This window comes from Cariama cristata, unplaced genomic scaffold, assembly GCF_000690535.1.
Source record: "Cariama cristata isolate BGI_N322 unplaced genomic scaffold, ASM69053v1 scaffold10501, whole genome shotgun sequence".
Classification (NCBI taxonomy): domain Eukaryota; kingdom Metazoa; phylum Chordata; class Aves; order Cariamiformes; family Cariamidae; genus Cariama; species Cariama cristata.
Window position 1 is genome coordinate 89,132 of NW_009598735.1, and position 19,607 is coordinate 108,738.

A 19,607-nucleotide genomic window follows, 5' to 3' on the forward strand; every position below is an offset into this window, starting at 1 on the left:
CCCAATAAAATAGTAAAGCCTCTTACTTTTAGTGAAGTATCACCAACAGACATGCTACCAATACGTTGAGTAACCTGTATAATTAACACCTGCATTTCATTTTACTAAAAAGTCTCTAAAACATTGCCCTGTAAGTAATGAACGCTTAAGTTTTTTTATGTTGGTACTACTAATGCAAAGTAAGAGGAGCCGTTTGCTCAAGTTTTATGCTGACAAGGATGTGATGTTTCAGCTCCTGGGTCTTCGTAAGTACTCCCAGATTCCACAGTACAGACATATCTTTGACACCCAGTTACCCTAAAGCTTCAGGCGTTGGATCAAGTCACCCGTATGAGCTGGTAACCATCCATTGGCACACACTCATCCCAAAGCAAACGCAAATACCGAGTGTTTTGTTTGCCACAGAAGAGTTGTATCTTACATTTGCTACAGGTGGGAGGCAGAGTCATATCCTTGCTGATTTAGCTGCACAGTTTACTTTTGGCCAATGGATATCTTATTACCTCAATGAAGAGGGACCATACCAGGCTGTACACCCTGGAGCAGACTAGGACCACTCCTATCAGCCAAGTCAGTTTAATCATCATTCATTAGGAAACACAAAGCATTTCATAATGCAGTAACTTGTTAAGTCTGAATAACCTGATTTTGGTCACAAGTCCTGAGAAGTCTTTGCCAAAAAGAGGGGAAAAACAAAAACAAAAACCCCAAAACAATCTTCCAAAAGCTGTTTTCAACTGCTGAGCTGATATCTTCATTGTTGGACAAAGGACGATACTGGAATAGCCTTTTAAAGGCACACAAAAAGCATCTGGAGCAAAGATTGCTGCTGCTTTCAGCCAGTTTGGCAAGTAGAACGAGTTCAAATACGCAGAAAAAACAACAATAGCAAAGTTCAATCAACAATACTTCACGAATAACACAGCATTCATTCTCCTATAATAAAGCCATATTACAAGAAACTGCCTTTGTTTTCCCAGATAAAGCTGTAACACAGAATATCATAGCTTCTAAGCAACCCACATGCATTGTAGAAATATTGCCCAAGTTAGTTTCCCAGTCTATTTTAAATCTCCCTGTAAAGGCAGGTGAGGGACTGTATTCAGGTCTAAGCCTTGAATACCCATAGCATGAACTTACGGTCTTTTAAAAAGCAAAACAAAAGGAAAATAACCACAGACTTACCTCAGAGAGTCGGTTAAATGAAAATGATTCATTCTTCACTGGTAACATTAGCACAGACTTCATCTTTTCACTTTCTGCATAGTCCACAGGCCGCCGACCAAATATATTACTGGCAAAACAAGCACAGATGGGTTTAAGTAAATAAAATGTGACTTGATTCTTAACTAACTGGGCACATTAGCTGGGTAGCTTTCCCTCCTACTTTCTTATTAATATGTAATTTCAGCTAAAACCCACAAAGCTTCAAGTAAGAATTGCATCCAAGACAGATGGATACTGAATTACAAGCTGCTGCATTCAGCTGAGGAGTAAGGGATGTTCAGAGCAGTATGTTCAGTTAAATAAACCACAGACCTTGCTAAACTGCTTCAAGACGCACTTTGATATAATTCACAAGACCCAGAAATTTCAGCTTTAATCTTTCATTGCAGTCATAAAACCAAGAAATGTATTTTTGGCTTACCCATTTGCCATAAAAGGCACGTCAGAAGATTCAAATACTGTGTTAAACACTGAAGCTTGATGTGGTTATGCTTTTATAGGAAAAGCTATCTGCTTCCTACTTGGGAACTGTAGCTCCCTTGCACTTCCAAAATTTGAATATGCATCTCATTTTCCCCCTCAGTCTGCTGTTCCACAGAACACATTACAGCCAATTCATTCAGATTTTAGTTAGTTTGCCAATTTTGTTGAACACTATTCATCCTATGTGGCACCTCACAGTTATTAGATATGCTTCAAGACCCATTTCCTCCCCCATTCTTTTAGCATTACTCAGATATGATTTACTGTAAACACAACATCAAGCATAGCCATGGCTTCTATCTCTTCTTCACACAACTTTGCAGCTGCAGGACAGTAGTGAGTGGAGGAAAGCTTGAAACCGCAGAACAGGTATAATTGCCATTAACAAACATGCTCCTCTGCCAATACTCTTGGAAAATATTCTGCTTGCTTTGCCCTTTGCAAGAATATCGGCTATTCCAGCTGATCCTCTTCTCCCCACCTCATGTAGTTCTGGCTCTCAAAAGGCATAATAAGAGCTCGTTATGAAGGGGAAGCTTGTCACCGAGAACAAAGACCTGACTCAGTATCTGAAATCCAGTAAGCTTACTCATCAAACAATGAAACATTTAAAGAGGCCAGAAAACCACTGCGTCTTCGAAGCTGCTGTCTCTTAGTTAGCCACATGTTCCTGTACACAGTAGGAATCTAGGAAGCCTTATAGGGAATCCCACATAAGGCCATAACCTAGTGCAGCCCAAAGAAAAGCTCAAATCATTAAGTCTTCACCCTGCCTTAACTGGAGGGCTTTGGCCAGTGCAAAGCTGAAAGGTGCATCTGACCTTAGCACCTTTCTAAGCTCCTGGCTGAGCACTGCTCACTAACGTAGCCTCTTGGGAAAACAACAATCCACAAAAATCCCACACAGAAGATTCTGAGATGGTATTTTACAATTGCTAATTTTACAATATTATCAACCCCAAGTTCTTCTGTGTTACTAATGAGCGAAGAGCTAGAATAATACAAATTCTGCAGACTAAAAGATAATTGGTTAAATCTCAGCCCAGTCCTGGGAGTTTCAGCCCATTAAATATTGTCATGCTGTTCCTGCTTTGTCATGCATCATCAGGGTAACTCTTGCCCTCTCTTTAAATAAGGGCCAGAGTCGACTCAAACTGCTGCAGGATAGAGTTCCTTTGAACAATGCATCCGGGGGGTGGGGGGTGAAAGAAAAAATACACATTAGCACATACTCTAAAATCACCTTTAGACTACACGGCTGACCTTTTACTGTGAACTAAGGAGGGGGAGGAAATCACTGCATGGTTGTAGCAGAGGCATGGGAGCATCTCCCCCCACCCCACCCCAAGTCACAATAAGATCCTTGATTGTTGGAAAAAAACTCAAGAATGTTTACCAGAGATAAATATATAGGTTACCCCAGTTAAACATAGAACATTTTTTGCCAATTAAACTGTACAAATAAGAGCTCCAGCTACTCCCTCAGTATTCACTTAAATTTTTTTTTCTACACTTAAGATCATTTCAATTGCTTCTTACCAGTGTATTGCAAAATGCTATTCTGTCCTCATGCAGCACTGAAGAATTAAGGGCTATTCACAGGATGTTAAGGTGGCATAGTTGAAGTAAAATGTGACAAACTTGGGAGCTGAGGTCTAAAAAATAATAAATTTTAAAAAAAAAAAGAACACCAGCCCAAGGGATGGGTTTAAGAATTTTGAATATTTGCAACAAAGCAGCTTGCTGAGCTTAAGGAAAGTGAGGAAAAGTAGCTGAAACAGGAGAAAAGAGGGTTTACAAAATAAAAACTAAGATAAGGAACACATCCTAACAACAGATTTCAAGTATGGTATCGTTCTTGATAACACATCCTCTTCAAAGAAAAAGGATGAAAAGCAGGTTTGTTCTTTTTAGTTAGGCACCCACTAACCATCCAAAAAGTAGGTAATCATGATGAGAAAGAGACCTTGCCCAGTCTCTGTTGGGCTGGTACACCTACCAGTGCAGTTACTTGAGGAACCATTTTTAATATATTAGGAATGTATATTATTTTTAACCCTGTGATGAGGATCAAGGACCAGATCTATGCAGCCACAAGAACACCAGAAAGGCACAGGCATGGGAAACAGAAGCTTTTGGCAAAAATGTGTGTTCAAATCTGTCTTTATTCAGCCAAGCTGAGCAAGAGAAATCATCTACCTTGCTCAGAGTGAAAAATGAATTTCGATCCAGTTTGCAAAACAAAATTGATTGAGACATGCACATTAGATCCACCCTAACACACAAACAAAGCCTTTTTAGAAATATCAGTAACTATGTTTGTGTGTTCCTCCTGTAGGTCTGGGTTTGCTGAGAATGGGTCCAGTGCACATGACTGCTTAACAAGACAAGTTCCACGCTCAGATGGAAGACAATTGTTTCTACAAGACAGAAATAAGTGTCTCTGGTGCTTAAGCTAGAATACGAGGTCTCTAAGGCATACTCCCTTCTACGAGAATGCAAGTGGGCTTTTTGCAAGTTGTTTTAAACATTCAAGAGTCAGATGTATCCTTTGATACAAGCAGTCTCCTATTAGTCAGTCATCAAGGTACTGAATAGTCAGTAAAGGGCTATTACAGCTAGAACAAATTCCATCAAAGAGCAGGATGACTGTGCTGAGAACAAAGATGAACCCAATGAAGAGCAAACTCAATGCATCCTGCTGAGTATGACTTCACATGAGATGACAGACGATATCTCAAGGACTGACAGATCAAAGAACTTCTTATGAAAAGCTTTAGAAATGGGATTCAGTTTATGGTGCAACGCTGCTGAAGTCTTAGGTATGAAGACAACAGAGATTACTGCTATAGTCAAAAAAGGAACTTCACAGCTACCTTCTAAATGTTTCATTAAACTTTCAGGAAACAAGGAACCAGAGGAGGGAAGATAAATAGGGAGATGTTCCTGTCAATTCTTTAGAAGTCCCAAACTTGCACAGCTTCTGATACAAGCAAACAGTGACCATATAATACTTGGTAATCAGGAGTTTTCAGCTGCTCCATTTTGATACCAGAAGTTACTTGTTGTTCCTCAGCTGAGCATAAACCAAGTTTTATGCCAGCCCCACAAAAGAGTGTGGTATTGAATGGAAGTCCCACAACCAGGTCCCAGTGTAGTACTGTAACCACTGATTCCCATGTGGAAATCTGACCAGTTTGGGAGTTTCCGTATTTTGAGAATATGGTAAGCAGAAATCTTTTTTGAACCTGACAGAAGGAAGAAAATTGAATCCATGTAGCCAGAAAGACTATCTTAGACATCCAAACAGGGCCAGGGTTTTAATTAACCTGCTGTCAGCAGGACATACTGTCTTGCACTTAGACAGCAAAGTCCTTCACTATCTTGACTTAGAAAAAGCAGACAAAATTATGTCAGTGCCATGGGTCTAATGCCTCCCCAAATTAACTGCAGGTTATAGTAGGTTTTGCCCCTATGCCATTCATAATTGAGGACCACAGCCTATCCCTAAGCATTCCCACAGGTTTGTTCAGAATCAGACAGCTAACACCTAAAAAAACCAGGGCAACACAACAATTTTTACTAATGCTAAACTTCTTGTACTGGAAAGATAGCCCATTTGAGTGAAAGCATTTAGGAAGTACTGTGAAATTGCAAATGCACAGATCTAATTTTTCAAATCACTTGGCTTGCTGTGAAGCAAGGAAAAAATACAGAATTCAAGAGAGCAAGCACATGAAAAAAAAGCTATAAAAATAAAAATTAGCTATGTGTAGGAGATTAACTTAAAAAAATTAACTAGACCAGAGGGACAATTAATAGGTCCACTGGTCCATATAATATTTTTCATTTGTAGTTTGTATCTTTCCCAGTCAGTGAAAACTTCAAATGGCAAATGAAGTGCACAACTATTAAATCTTACAGATTTCTAAAAAACATTTTTTGCCAAGTAATACTGAAATCCCAGGATTGCTTTCTGGCAAGAGTGGTAGTTCTCATCTGTATTCGCTTGATCCAAAAAGGATGTAGCTGCTTCATACTACATACAGTTACTTCTTAAATGCACTATGTATTAACAGGCAAAGAGAAAAAACTAGCCCGAAAGACACTTGGAATGAGATGTACTTGATGGGTCTGTGAACCTGATGATCCAAATCTGAAATTGTGAATTCTCAGCTCTCCGATGACTAGCATTATGCTAATATCTGTGCACCTCATGAATCGAGGTCCCTTAGAAAGCGCCTGTATTTGCTCCCAGATATACCTTACATCCCTCTACAGACTAGCGGATCTTACCTGCCTTTCGGCTTGCAGTCAGTAAATATTGCACGTCTTTAAAAGATATTTCATTTTGCACAATTGAGTATCATACTAAATTTCAAAACTACTGCTCTAAGCAGACTATTCAACACAAGCTCTGTTTTTATTCCAGTAGATTAACTCTCCAAAACACAAGAGACATTAAGACACAAACACCGAGTTAATTCTCTGTCAAAACAGCAGCAAGACATCCGTCACTTTTGTGAGGTTTCATGCTATATATTTCATAGTGTCCCAAGCAACGTTTGAATACATCTATCATGTTCACATTTTACTCAGCTTAGCTAAAGGAAAAGACTTTAAGTAACCACAGTGAACTAATCAAACCTTCCTCCTAATCCCCGTGAGGTAATGAAGAATCACTTTAATATGCTAAGATAAAGAGGGCCCTCTCCCGGGCTGAAGGCTAGTTCATTCAGAGCCTGAAGAGCCCACAAAAGGACTAGAAAAGAGTTTCATACACCAAAAAAATGCAAACTAAAATTAGACAAATTTATCAGTTTGGCGGAATTGGTTTGGTATAGTCTTAGCTCACATGTTGCATACCTCTAAAATTAAGGCACTCTTCAGGTATATTCTTAAAGAAAATAAACCTTTGAGAAGAGATGCAAGTTCTACTCATCACTGCTCAATTTAAAGTAATAATGTGAAGGTGAGCAGATCCTGCATTAAGTACAGAGAGGCCAATTATAACTAGCCACACTGAAAAGAACTGTAATTGCACCATCTTAAATGATCACCCTGTTCTCGCCTCCTGTTTTTAAACCTGTGGTCTGCAGGTCCCAGGGATCTAGGAAAAAAGTCAGTGAAGAAAAGTAAGCTTCTTGTCAGATGTGACTTCATTATAAGGGTACCTGCATCCACTAGAAAAAAGCATTTAAACCTTCTATATTAAAGAAGGTTCAAACCCACTTACCTAGACAAATGCAATGACTGTTTAATTAGCACTACAACTACCAGAGGCAGTGGTAGAAAAAAATAACCCTGTAGGATTTGCAAAGTCATGATCCAGGGAAAGATCATGGCACAATTTGTTGCTGGAAGCTAGCAGGGCACAGGAAGGGAAGGAGGCACAAGACATTCTCAGAAGTCTCAGAGATAGTGTTCTTGTTTCTATTGTTTCTCGGTAGTGCTTGGAAAAGGTCCGTAAAGTCTTACTATTCAAGCCTGAACACTTTGCTTGTACATCCCTTTCTTTGTGTCTCTAATGCTGTCTGTAAAAGCAGGGCAAAAAAAACCCAACTCCTTTCCATCCTCAATGCACAAGTAACATCCCCAGTAACATTTCAGCCAGAGACAGAGCCTACAGCAGACCTGGAAGCTTCCATTTTTCCAGGGGCTGTGCGTACAGGATTGCATTTTTGCCAAAGCACCCTTGGTTCTTTTTGCCAGATAAATGAAACAAAGATTAAAGGTGGTTAAATTGGTTCCCCAAAAAGTTTTAAGTTAAAAGAAAAAAGGTATATATATATTTATTAACACCACACACTAGAGATTCCAAGTACCCTGGAGATTCAGTCAAGAACAGTGCATACTTAAAAGTGGGAAGCCATTTTTGATGCTTAGAGGTACTGCAAGAGGGAACTAGTTGCAGAGTTGTGACATATCCTATGTCACATTGTTTTAATATGCAACTGAACATTACCTGTATCCAGTGAAAACCTAAGACAGAGTTTAAGGTTTACATAGATCTCTCCTTCCACAATTAAAAAGCTTCCATTTCAATAGAAAGTGACGCTTGCTCATGTAGAATGAGCTGAAAGAGGTTCAGCTTCATCCCAGCTTGCATGAATACATCCAGCAGAGACGCAAGAGACCTGAGGAGTTCACTGTTGGCATTTGCAGTCTCGGCCGTGCAATCTACCAGTGCTCAAGTCCTGTTAAAACCTTTCATTGAAGCTGTTGGCTGTGCTACGCTTTCAAATATCAGACAGACAAGTGGTAAGTGTCACACAACCAGCTCCCGATAGTCAAGTGGCTTGAAAATTAGTTTCTGAAGCTGTCAGCCTTTCAAGGTGTAATGCGCTGGTCTTCGTTGTTCAAGAACAAAGCGAAGATAAACAATTGATCCTTGTTTTACTTTTTCATGCTAAAGTTTCGTGGGTTTGTTTCGTTGTTTTGTTTTTTAAAATTCCAATATATTCAAGTTGAGGACTGTTTTTGAAAACCCTATGCTTTTCCACAGAGTACTTTAAGTCTGTAAGCTTCAAGAGCAAATATTGAGAGCTGAAGTGATTAAACTGAACTTGCTTATGCTTCTTTATGCAGCTGGCAAGGAAATTCACATCATGCAAGACTTTGTCCTGTTGTGTTACTATACACACACACCTATTGACAACATGCATTGGACTCAAATTTTATACACACAGGCCCTGCCACAACAGCAATACTACCACACCTAAAACCACATTTAGTGTCTAAAATACTAACAGTTTGCAGGATTATTCATAGACTAACAGATTCTTTAGCACCTCCTATACACAAATGCCAAAATCTTCAGGAAGCATAACTGTATAGAAGATTCAACTGAAATTATTTCTATGCTTTTACTTAATTAAAAATGTACCAAGGATTAGTGCTTTGGACCAGAACAGAAAAAATAAAAAAACACACCTCAAATCTCAGCCTGTGTCTCTGTCATTTACGAAGGCAGACGAGACTGGACCAAAACACCTTCTGCTAGCAAGTAGTGTAGTAAAAGTAAAGAGATAGAAAACAGCTGTAGCAGTTCAAAACTCATCTAGCTCAGCATCTTAGATCTGACAGTAGCTGTAACAAGATGCCAACAGGAAAGCATAAGAATAGGGTAAGCATATTTTGTTACTTTCCTAGTACAGCCTTCAAAACTCCAGCCATCTATGACTCTGACATCCTCAGAAAAGCTTAGGACAAAGCAAAATGGGAATGAAACACCTACCTGGAAAAGGAGACTATAAGTATAGCAGAGCCCACATTTGAACACCCACCCCCTAAATTCAAATAAATCACATTTATTACTAGCTTTGCTTCATATTTACTTAACATACACCCTGGAAGTTGTGGCAGTAGTTAATGCCACAGTTAAAATAACATTCCCCATCTACTTACACTGCATCACGGGAGGCACCATGCAAAAGCAGCAGCTCAACAATGTTCACATGCCCATTCCTGGCAGCATCATGAAGCGGCGAGTCGTTCTGATACCCCGTAGTATTCGCTAATGCCTTGTATTGTAGCAACAGCTCCACCACTTCTCTGTGCCCATGATTACATGCCTCATGCTAGTTGGGTAAATCCGTAAGAGAGGAAACTCAAGTGAAACAGAATTCAGAGGAAGGACTTCTGTCACACCAGTTAACACATTGGTTTTCAAACGCCTCTCGGTAGATGGTTAGGGAACACGATGCGAGGATGCTGCATTACATTCTTGACATGAATTAACCTTGGAACCTAGCACTTATAAAAAGCACAGAGAAGAACTGAACAAAGGCTAGTTGTGTGCAAATTACACTACAGGGAACAAAGCCTCCCAGATTGCAGGCTCTGTCAGGAGTATTCTTCAGGAGAGGAAGAAGTCATGGTTGAAAAGAATATTTTGGGGTTTTTCTCTGTAATTCAATGAGAAATGTTTTCAGTCAACTACTTGATATATTTCCAAAATGGTAAAAAACACTGAGGGCATTAAGAACCCATAAAACGTACACATTGTTTGCAATTGATCATTTTCTAGTTATCAGTTATATCTTCCGCATTTGCAGAATCACAGGCTGATAGATTTCTTGGCATGCCCTACCCCAGGCAAAGGAGAGTTGGATTTGGGCAGGTTATAGTTGCTAATGAATTCTTTTAAGCCTGTTTATCGCCACTTCTTCACTTTGCATAATTGTCACCTAAATGCGTGTAACGGGAACAAAAATATGGCAGGAAAGGAAGGACCAAAAGAAATATGATTAGAAGACAGATGACAGAAAAAAAAGTCTTCAACGCTTACCAGTGGTGTCCAGCCAGCATTATCTTTGACATTGGGATCTGCCCCATTTTTCAGCAGCTGTTCCACAGCTGCTAAGTCACCCTACATAGGAAAAAAAACAGTAATTAAAAAGTAATGAAGATACACAAAGACAACAAAAAATTAAGAGATGCAGAATTATAAATTTAACTCCAATAAAAATGTAATGATACAAGTCTTCCATTCAGATATTGTCAGGGTAACAAACTCAACTGGTTTGGAGATCACGGTTTATAATTACTGTTCATTTAAAAGCACCTACACACTGTACACAAATATATATTTTAGAGAAAAACGATGCACATAATAGACTTAACTCAGAATAAATGGACAAGTTTGTGCTGATTGCAATCTGTCCACTAGAGTCAACCGCAAGGATTAAAGTCAGCAACACTTATTGAGAATTTCCTTGTCCTTCAGACTGGATTTTTTTCAGAGTAATTTAAATAACTAGCTACAAATATGCATAGGTGAAACAGATTAATAAGCCTGACAAGCTTCTATAAATTGTTTTCTCAAGTCAAAAGGAAAAGAATTTTATTTAACACTACAATTACTACTCATGTTGAATCTCACTGACGCTTTCTCTGACAAGTTATTCTACCAAAAGAGTTTTCATTTGCTTTTTGGAAGAACATTATATTCAGTTTTTACTGTAAGCAAGGAAATGTATGTGGAAAAGGGTGGAAACTGATGCAGAGGTTATGGGAATAGGAAAGAGCCTTAGTAGAGACAAGGTGAAGGAAGCAACTGGGCAGAATTTGTGAATTAGGGGTTTCGACACCCTTGAAAGGCAAGTGTAAGAGAGAAAGTTGGTAATAAGATTAGAGCATATACAGATGCAGCTATAAATCACAAGGAGAAGCCTCCTGCGGAAGCCGAGGCAAGGAAATCTCTGCAGTGCACGTCGTCTTAAAAGCAAGTGGGAAAAGTAACCCAAAGAGACTAAAACCAGAGAGAATCGGACCCTCTTTCTCCTTTCACAGCACTGTCCGCACCCCAGCATGTTGGTACTTAAAACTCACTTTGCGCCACATCAGCCAGCTCCTGCTTCTGGTATTTGTTAGTACAGGGCAGCAATTGCAAAGGTCTGCCCTACTGGAAAAGGTGCCATGAATTCTGTCGTTGGTACTTAAAACTCACTTTGTGCCACATCAGCCAGCTCCTGCTTCTGGCATTTGTTAGTACAGGGCAGCAATAGCAAAGGTCTCCCCTACTGGAAAAGGTGCCATGAATTCTGTTCCAAAACTTTTGCTGCCATTCCAGGAACCCTCCCCAGCTGCAAGGGCCAGGCTATCCCACACCTCTCAGCATCGGGTACCACCTCTCCGGCCAAAGCAATGATTTACCTATGCTATTACAGATCAGGAGCAGTGACACCCCATTTCTCAGCTGATGGGGTAACAGGGAAGGAAGAGATTGCCAAGTGTCATCTAATGACCAAAACTACCTAAATAATGAAAGCTTTCCAAATGCCAAACTAGCATAGTAGCCCTCAAGTTTCTGCCTGGCTTGCCACCAATGCCCCAATTCTCTTTATTTAGGTTTTGCAGGTTTTTGGGGGAGGTTTGTTTTTGGGTTTTTTTGTTTGCTTGTTTTTTGGGGGTTGTTTTTTTTTTTTTAGGATCCACCCTGAACCAACCATTTCAAGACAACCACTAACACTTTCCCTAGACCAGAGAACTGTGATCCCCATTGAAAAGACTAATATACAAACTGGTACCTAGCTCTTATCTTTGGTCAAACTTGTAATATATAAGTATTAGAACCTGGAAGGGAGAAGAGAAGTTTAATCCATGATACGCAGAAAGTTCCGTGCCCTTAAGTAGAGGTAAATCAAGGAATTCCTAACTGTTACTCCACAGTGTACCATAGAAAAAATGAGAGAACATTAAATTAAGCTTTAAATACAATAAAAATACACTTATTCCCTTTTTTTTTGTTACTGAGGAACACTTTGGAAAAATATCTTAATATTTTCTTTAAGAGTAAAGATTAAAGACAGCTCACCAGAAACAAATCCGGCAAGCAACAATTGTAAAGTCAATATTCACAAAAAAAAGAATGCTGAGAACCACTGGCTTTACAACAGTCAAGCAAATTAACATATCAGAGATAAATTTCATGCATTTTATTCGCAGCCTAGATGTCTCAGCAAAATGTTACCTTTCAAAGCAATTAAAGAATTCTAACAGCAGTGTATTCTTTATGGTTGCAAGGTAACAGACAGGCATCAAATCTGAAGAGTTACTCAGAGGCAGCTGAGACAGTGCTTAGCATTAGATCTCTTTCTACAGAGAGAAGATACAATTACCTATAATGAATGAGATCTGAGCTTATCATTTAAAGTTAAGTTTGCAAACATGTACAGCAAGGGTTTGACATTTCAAGAGTACTCCTTTAAAGCAGTAAGCATAGCTAATAATTTGTGTGGGCATTAGGCAGTATCACAGCTTTTCAGAACAGTTGTGTGAACGTTGATCTGTAAAACATTGCTGCAGTTTTGTCAAAGAAAATGTTGCTGGTGTGGACACCAGTACTGACAACATCCACAGACTGAAATCCAAGTCTAAGTCGAAATTAGAAAATTGGTGTTTTGCTGTTTACAGAAGACAAATATTGTCATCACCTCAGCTGTAAATGGAACGTGTTCCTTGCAACCAGCACCTAGCAATGACACGTGACAGACAGGGAGGGCAAGCTGTCATGCCAGCTGTACTGTGCAGTGACTGGATGGGTGCTGTCAATCGGGATTACAAGAGATATGTTAACAAAATTGTTCACAGGTAGGAGAATGCGAATGTTTTGTCCCCTCAGAGGGTCTTCAGTCAGTTACCATATTGTGAATATTTAGTTAAAAAAGCGGAAGACTAAATTTCAGGAAGCAGATCCTTAGCAGACGTATTATCAACTCCCTCCGGCAAGCAGAACCACCAGCATCTGACAGTGATCCAAGGGTAAAAAAAAAAAAGTGCAGTTAACACATTGACCAGTTCTGTCAAAGTTGATTCTATCAAAGTTGATGGAACTACTCACATTTAAAAGTTAATAAATGTTTTGCTCAACTCTAAACAAGAAAGAGTAAGGACCTGGTAGGGGCAAGTCCTAGCCACAGCTATCTATGTACCATATGCCTTTCTTCCACAAAAAAAGCAAGCAGAAGAGACTACACCTATTAATATGGAATTACTAATTCAAACATGCTTCATAAAGTTGCGCTTTGACTAATACTGAAATTGACTTTGTACATTTAGTCTCTTGAGTTTACTTGATCTAGCAATGCCCGCATAAAATCACAAGTCCTAAATACGGATGAGGAGGATACCAGCTTGTCTTAGTAGTGTGTAGCAACAGCAGAGTGGAAATGTAACCAGAGATACTACTTGTTCAGAAACAGAGAACAGGACAAACACCAGGTAGAAAAACGCTAACATTAACAATTCACAGGCAAGTGTTTATTTTTAAACCTCATTATCAATGAAGGATTACAACAGGCTTCTGAAGAGGCAGAAACTACTGCAGAATGTAAAATTATCCGTTTGGAAGAAACAAAGGATGTTTTAGGCTCATAACAAAGCTTATGTATAGTGACAACACAATAACGCAATGGGTTTGCTTTTCCTCTGCTACAGCTTAAGGGAGCTCTGGAAACCACAGAAGCAAGAAAGGCATTGGGGCCATCTGTTGGCAGCCGTAGAAGACAGCGTTAGCTTACACAGCGAAGGGTATTTACACAGCTTTACAAACACTTCCCTCCCAATGAGGATTTAGTTCCTGCAGACGCAGATGGCATAAGCCCAGAAAACCATCCTCACTTGGCTTAGACAAGGTTTTTTGTTTTGTTTTGCTTTCAAGTCAATTGTGTCACGATTGAAACGCAAACAGATGGTTAAGAGGAACTGCAAGTGTCCTTTCAGCCCTATTTTATAGGGTTTTTTTTCCATTTTATCCTTTACTATTTCCATTAACCGCAGATATTTTCCACCCAAAAGACATTTAAATTATGAAGTTAATGAAAACGTATTCTACCACTGCAAGAGAGAGATTTAAAGAATTAGGGCAGTACATGAAGATGAAGCTAAAACCCTGTACCACTTCAACCAAACACTTCGCCCTTTATTTGCAAAGGTAACCAAGGGACTTCAATCTCTAGGTGAAGTGAATGAAGAAAAACCCCCTTTCAAATCCAAATACATTTGCCTGTTTAAATTGGGGGGTGGTGGGGGAACTACGTTATTTACAACTCATAAGTGGTCAAAGAGGGCAAATATGAATTACAGAGTGCTTATAGTAATTGTGAAAGCTCCAACCAATTCTTTCCAGGAACCAGTGAGTTTCTCACCTCAAATTTCTCCAAATTAATTCCCTACCCAGCAGACTGTTTATTAACTAACAAGCATACAAGTAGCTATGCTTAACCTTTAACAAAAAGAAAACATGCAAGAAGTTAAGTTTAACCCACCTCAGAAACAAGACAAGTAACAACCAAGCATTATCGAAACAGAAATGCCAATTTGTTTCTCAGCTTTCAAATCAGCACTTGGGAAGATGGATTGCTTTGACTCACGGCCAATTTTGATATTCTTAAGTTCTGCATTTGAAACCATTACACTGCTTCATATTTGTCTTAAGCTACCTGCTGGATACTACCCATAATCAGGAGGTTGCTTACCATTCCTCTACCACTTGGCTTTAACATTAGAGTCAAATGTCAAACTACAAGTTCAGCCTCGGGTGCTACACCTGCATCTGCGTCATCCTGTTAGTTTCTGCCAGCAGACCTCATTTCTCCACTGAAATGGATCTTACGCACACAGCCAAGTCACCTGCCATACAAAATCATAAGGTCTGGACAAAAAGACCTTGGACCAAGGGATGCATTCGTTCACTGTGAAGCAGCTGGCAGGAACGATGCTGGCTGTCCACTGCCTTTTGCTCAGGGGAGGCTGGGAGCATCCAACTGCACAGCAGCACAAGTCCCCTCCTGTACCTAAAGGCTCAAGAGGAAAGGCAGGAGGGGAAGACGTTCCTCCCATGTACGTGTGTGACCCAACACTCAACCACGATACAGACCCATCTGGTACCAAAAGCAAGGAACTGCACAGCTGACTAGGTCAGACACCTGAAAAGAGATCTAAAAGGTATTCTGATGTTGGCCATCACATGTTCACAAAACCACAAAATCTTCTTTCTAATGTGTCATTAGCTGGTAACAAAGAAAGAAAAAGGAAGAAGAGTCTCACAGGCTCGGAAGGAATTACCTAGTAGTTATTACAGCGTTAAGTATAATGACTATGAAGAGTCCAGCACAGCAGGCTAGCCATGGGTGAAGCCTTTATGAAGGCCCCCCGGTCAGCCGTCAAAACTAAAAGGTCCCTGTAACGGGAGATAACCAGAACTGGTCCCAGTGCTCCTTCTCTTTCTTCAGACTGAGTAGATGTTTTGCACAGATGCAATTTCTTCTTTCCTCAGAACAGGGACAACTCTAACTGCTTCTCAGTTGAAGCATAAAAATGAAAACCTTCTCCCACCCACTGGTTTGTAACAGTGCAGCTGTTGCCATGGTCCTCTGTTACCCTGTTGCATTGCAGTTTGCTGTTCCTCTTCCTGGAATCCATAGTGGCAGCGATTCCACACTTCAACCTGTCCCATCATCTCCCTTGTCAACACAGAAGAAACACAGGCACAACCAAGACTTGAAATACTGTACCAAGAAACTATGATTTTTTTTTTCTCCATAGTAGATTTAAGACTCTCTACTAGTTAAGTAGTACTGTGCTATATTTTTAATTGCCACCTAAGAGCTAGTCTTGAGAACAACTTGTTATTTTACTGTAAAAAACCACTCACATGGAAGGGCTGTTGATTGGGCAATTTCCCACCAGTTTAGAATACTAGGAGTGCAATAGGTCACATTTTGTATTTTCACTAATTGCAAGTTTTACCTTTAATGACTATGGATGAAGATAAATATGACTGCTGTTTGCTATGGGAAGAGCTGCCTTTATTTTAATTTATTAGTTAACTCAGCATTAAGTTCATCCACACTAGAACGTTTCTTGAGAACTGTTTTCAGTAAGTTAATAACTGGTAGTAGTAAACAGGGACAATCCCTCAGAATCATTTGAAACAGCACAACACACTTAATTTTAATGCCTGATAATGTTGTTTATTATCTCTTTTAAATAAGAAAAAAGGAAGAACTCAATTTGCTTTAATTAAATCCAGGGTATTAGACCCTAACAGCTAATGAAAATAATACAGATTTATTTTATAATTAATGAAGTCCCAGAGAACCAGGCTTTATTTCACTTTGGGGGGAAGGTGGCAGCTACAAGTCTGTTTCCCATTACACACATGGAAAAACATTACTGGCTGTGGAAAGAACAAGAGAAAAAAATCACCTATAAAACGAAACTGGAAGAGAAATACTTCTTCTAGAAACAGAAAAAAATGACAGGATTATTTTGAAGAACGAGAATATACACACACTATAAAGCCTAGTATTTTCAAGATCAGTTTATCTGATAAAACACATTTATCAGTTCCACATCAGGGTTCCTACAACTTAGAAGAGTGATCTAGAAACATACAGGTTATACGAAAGACACTTATATGTAAAAGAAACGTTTTCTTACAATTGCCACACATCCCCAGCAGATTCACGGCAATTAATCGCTACTATTTCTTGTTCACTGCTTCACAAAGTAAAATGTTAGCAAACCACACAACCAATAGTTCTTCAGAAAGACCAAGTCCTCACGTCACGCTGGCTTGAGCAACTTAGTCTTAATCCAGTTTGACATGGACTGATAACTGTCCCTACATTTACCAGTTACCAAGGGATGCAGCAACTTTGTCGGAACGCCATAATATACCCATGATTAAGCTATATAACAAGTACAAAGAACACCACAAATGAGAGTAGATAATCTGTATAACTTCCTTCTACAGATGAGGAACTGAGGTTCAGAGACAGTAAAACAGCTTTCTCAGAGTTGCATTGGAAGTTTAGTAGCTGGAAAAAAAAGATACAGGCAAGTCAACTACAACCATAACCAAAAGACCACTCTCCTTGCCTTATTTTAGTTAGAATTAAAAAGAGTGTTAACTTTGGGATCACCCTGAAGCCCTACCTAGTTAAACAAGCCTTTACTAATGAGCACCTCAACGTCAATGGAACTGATGTCTTAAAACCACAGGAGAGCTAATGAGGAAGAGAAGCAACTTCCCATTTTAGTTGAATAATTATAAACAAAAAGACGACACACAGGACTGAAAAAAGCATTCCTGTACATGCCCACCCCACCGCCTACACTATGGCTGGAGGTCAGCTTTTCAGCCCACGGAAATAGCCCTATCCCTTTCTCGGAGAGGGCTGTACCAATGCCAACAAGGAGTGCCAGCTACACCACTAAACTTGGATAAGCAGAACTTGTTTATCCCTTTTTGTCTATAGCATGAACTGTTTAATTTTTAGTCATTTATCTTCAAAATGTTTTGCAATGAAAAATTGCCTTATTGGCATATCGCTGTTTACTCCAAGTGTCACAATAAGCTGCAAAGATGCTCTATTTTCTTAGACGTAATACTTGTGTTCCAAAGAAGATTCGGACATACTGTTGGAAACCATACCTCTGTGAAAACTTGTCAAGATAGATCAGGTTTTTTTTAGAACCAGTCAGTCACGATAGTATTCCTTACAAATTCCCAGAAAAACATGGAAGGATAATTTGTAAACAGTGCTTTAATAAAGAAGAATATACAGGACTTACGACTAGAGGTAACAAGAGATCTCTCTTTTAAAGCTGTTGAGTCCTGTGAGGACAACGCTTCATTTTCTCCTCCCTAACTCCATATTAATGGCATCAAGTACAAGACTTCAACTCAACTCAGCTGCCACTTCCATTTAAAAAGGTCTCGTGCAGCAGGAGTGGCTTATTAGAATGCCTTTGAAAGAGGACACAGTTATTTATCAAGAACAGCCTTTGTCTCAACAAATACAAGTGCCATATAAATGTCAGGATGCTTACAGGTGAATCAATTCTTCCAGTATAGGCAGTTTATTAACGACACCGTATTTCTATATCATGATTTAGCAGAAAGTACATGTAAATTGCCAGACTACAAACTCTTTGAAATGACCTCTCAGAAGACAGCTGCCACATTAGTACATCTGATGAGTTTGACTGTAAGCATTCAACTTACCTTGCCTGTAGCTTTCACATAGTAATAAAGAAGAGCAGCCTTTGCAAAGAGCAAAGCCATGAAGTTCAACCACAGCAGGAACTGGCTAAGATAACAACTTCACAGCCAAATGAGTGACAGCTGTCATTCCAAGAATAATATTGATCCTACACAAAAGTGAAGTCTACTGAGAACATCCCAACTCTGTCCTAATTCCCCCTTCTCCGCTATCTGTGAGGACAGCATGCTCAGAGCATAGGGCTCACCATGGGAATCACAGGGTGCAGCACTTCGTTGCTCTTGAGCCAACACTTGCATCAGGTGGAGGATCTCAAAGCCTATATAATAGTTAACTTCAATTAAGGTTGCAGAGAGTTATCTTTATGTAGATAATTCAGATCTTGAGTTACCAGGTCAAGTTAAACTGATCAAGGTCACTCGGTGAGATCTGAAATACTTAGCTAAACTTCTTCTGACAAATCGCAGAGACAGCTTCCTGGCACTTAAGGCCAAAACATTTGAATGTTTATCACTTCCTAGAACTGGCAGGTGTAACTGACACTGTGGTACACTGCGTTTCTCAAGTAGAACCATCTTTGATCATTCCAATAGTAATTTCTTTATGAAATCAGAGAATCAAGTTGGAAACTCCCCAATAAACCTAGAAGACGACCACAAAATGAGATTTCCCCCTCCCGAAAGAGGATGTACTGAAGTAACTGGTTTCCAGGGTGTTTTTAATACAACATTGTCTTTTTAAGCTTCTATTTAAAGCTGAACTAGAAGATGATGGTCCTACCTTGATGGAAGCAACATGGAGCAAAGTCTCTCCTTTGTAATTTCTTCTGGCAATTGTGTTACCACCAGGGGACTTCAGAGAAGGACTCTGCGATATTCCCACTGGACTACAAGTCTTAGAAGTAGATGGGGTAGAGGGAGATTTTGAAAGTGAAGGACTATTAATTTCTTGAAAGACTGCAGAGCTTCTTGTCTTCATTACAGTGTCAGTGAGTTTCGATACGGAGGAAGCAATCTGAACTGGTGTCTTGTGTTCAGTCGCTGGGGAGATGGAGCAACTCGGAGGTAACTCCTCTAAGCAATCTGCCTGACTGCCTGCCTGCCCAATAGTGCTCCTCTCACTTCTTCTTGGTCTTTTAGACTGAGAAGTAACTGGAAGACTGGATTGCTCCCTTCCACGTTTTAAAGGCGTAACTTCATTTTCTATTGATGGTGACGTCTCTGTAGCACAATTCTTTTCCTTGCTGACTTGTGTAGGACACGCAACCTCACCGTTATCTTTCTTCTCTGAGGATTGGACTTGTGGCAATATTTCCACATTTTCTGTATTTTTGTTGGAGTCGGCTTCTTTTACAGACTCCTGCTGCAGTGTCTCCTTACGGCT

At 39.6% G+C, this 19,607-nt stretch overlaps 1 protein-coding gene across 1 annotated transcript in view; it reads right to left on the reverse strand.

The window, feature by feature from the left end:
• The window catches only part of BARD1 (BRCA1 associated RING domain 1), a gene marked incomplete at its 5' end in the record, with an annotated part of 33,012 nt that overhangs the window by 12,985 nt on the left and 420 nt on the right, over positions 1-19,607 (reverse strand). Inside the window, 4 exon segments of the mRNA XM_009709423.1 lie at positions 1,186-1,294; positions 9,118-9,290; positions 10,001-10,081; positions 19,005-19,607. The exon segment at positions 19,005-19,607 is cut by the window's right edge and continues 6 nt beyond it. Coding sequence (XP_009707725.1) covers positions 1,186-1,294; positions 9,118-9,290; positions 10,001-10,081; positions 19,005-19,607 — 966 coding nt within the window.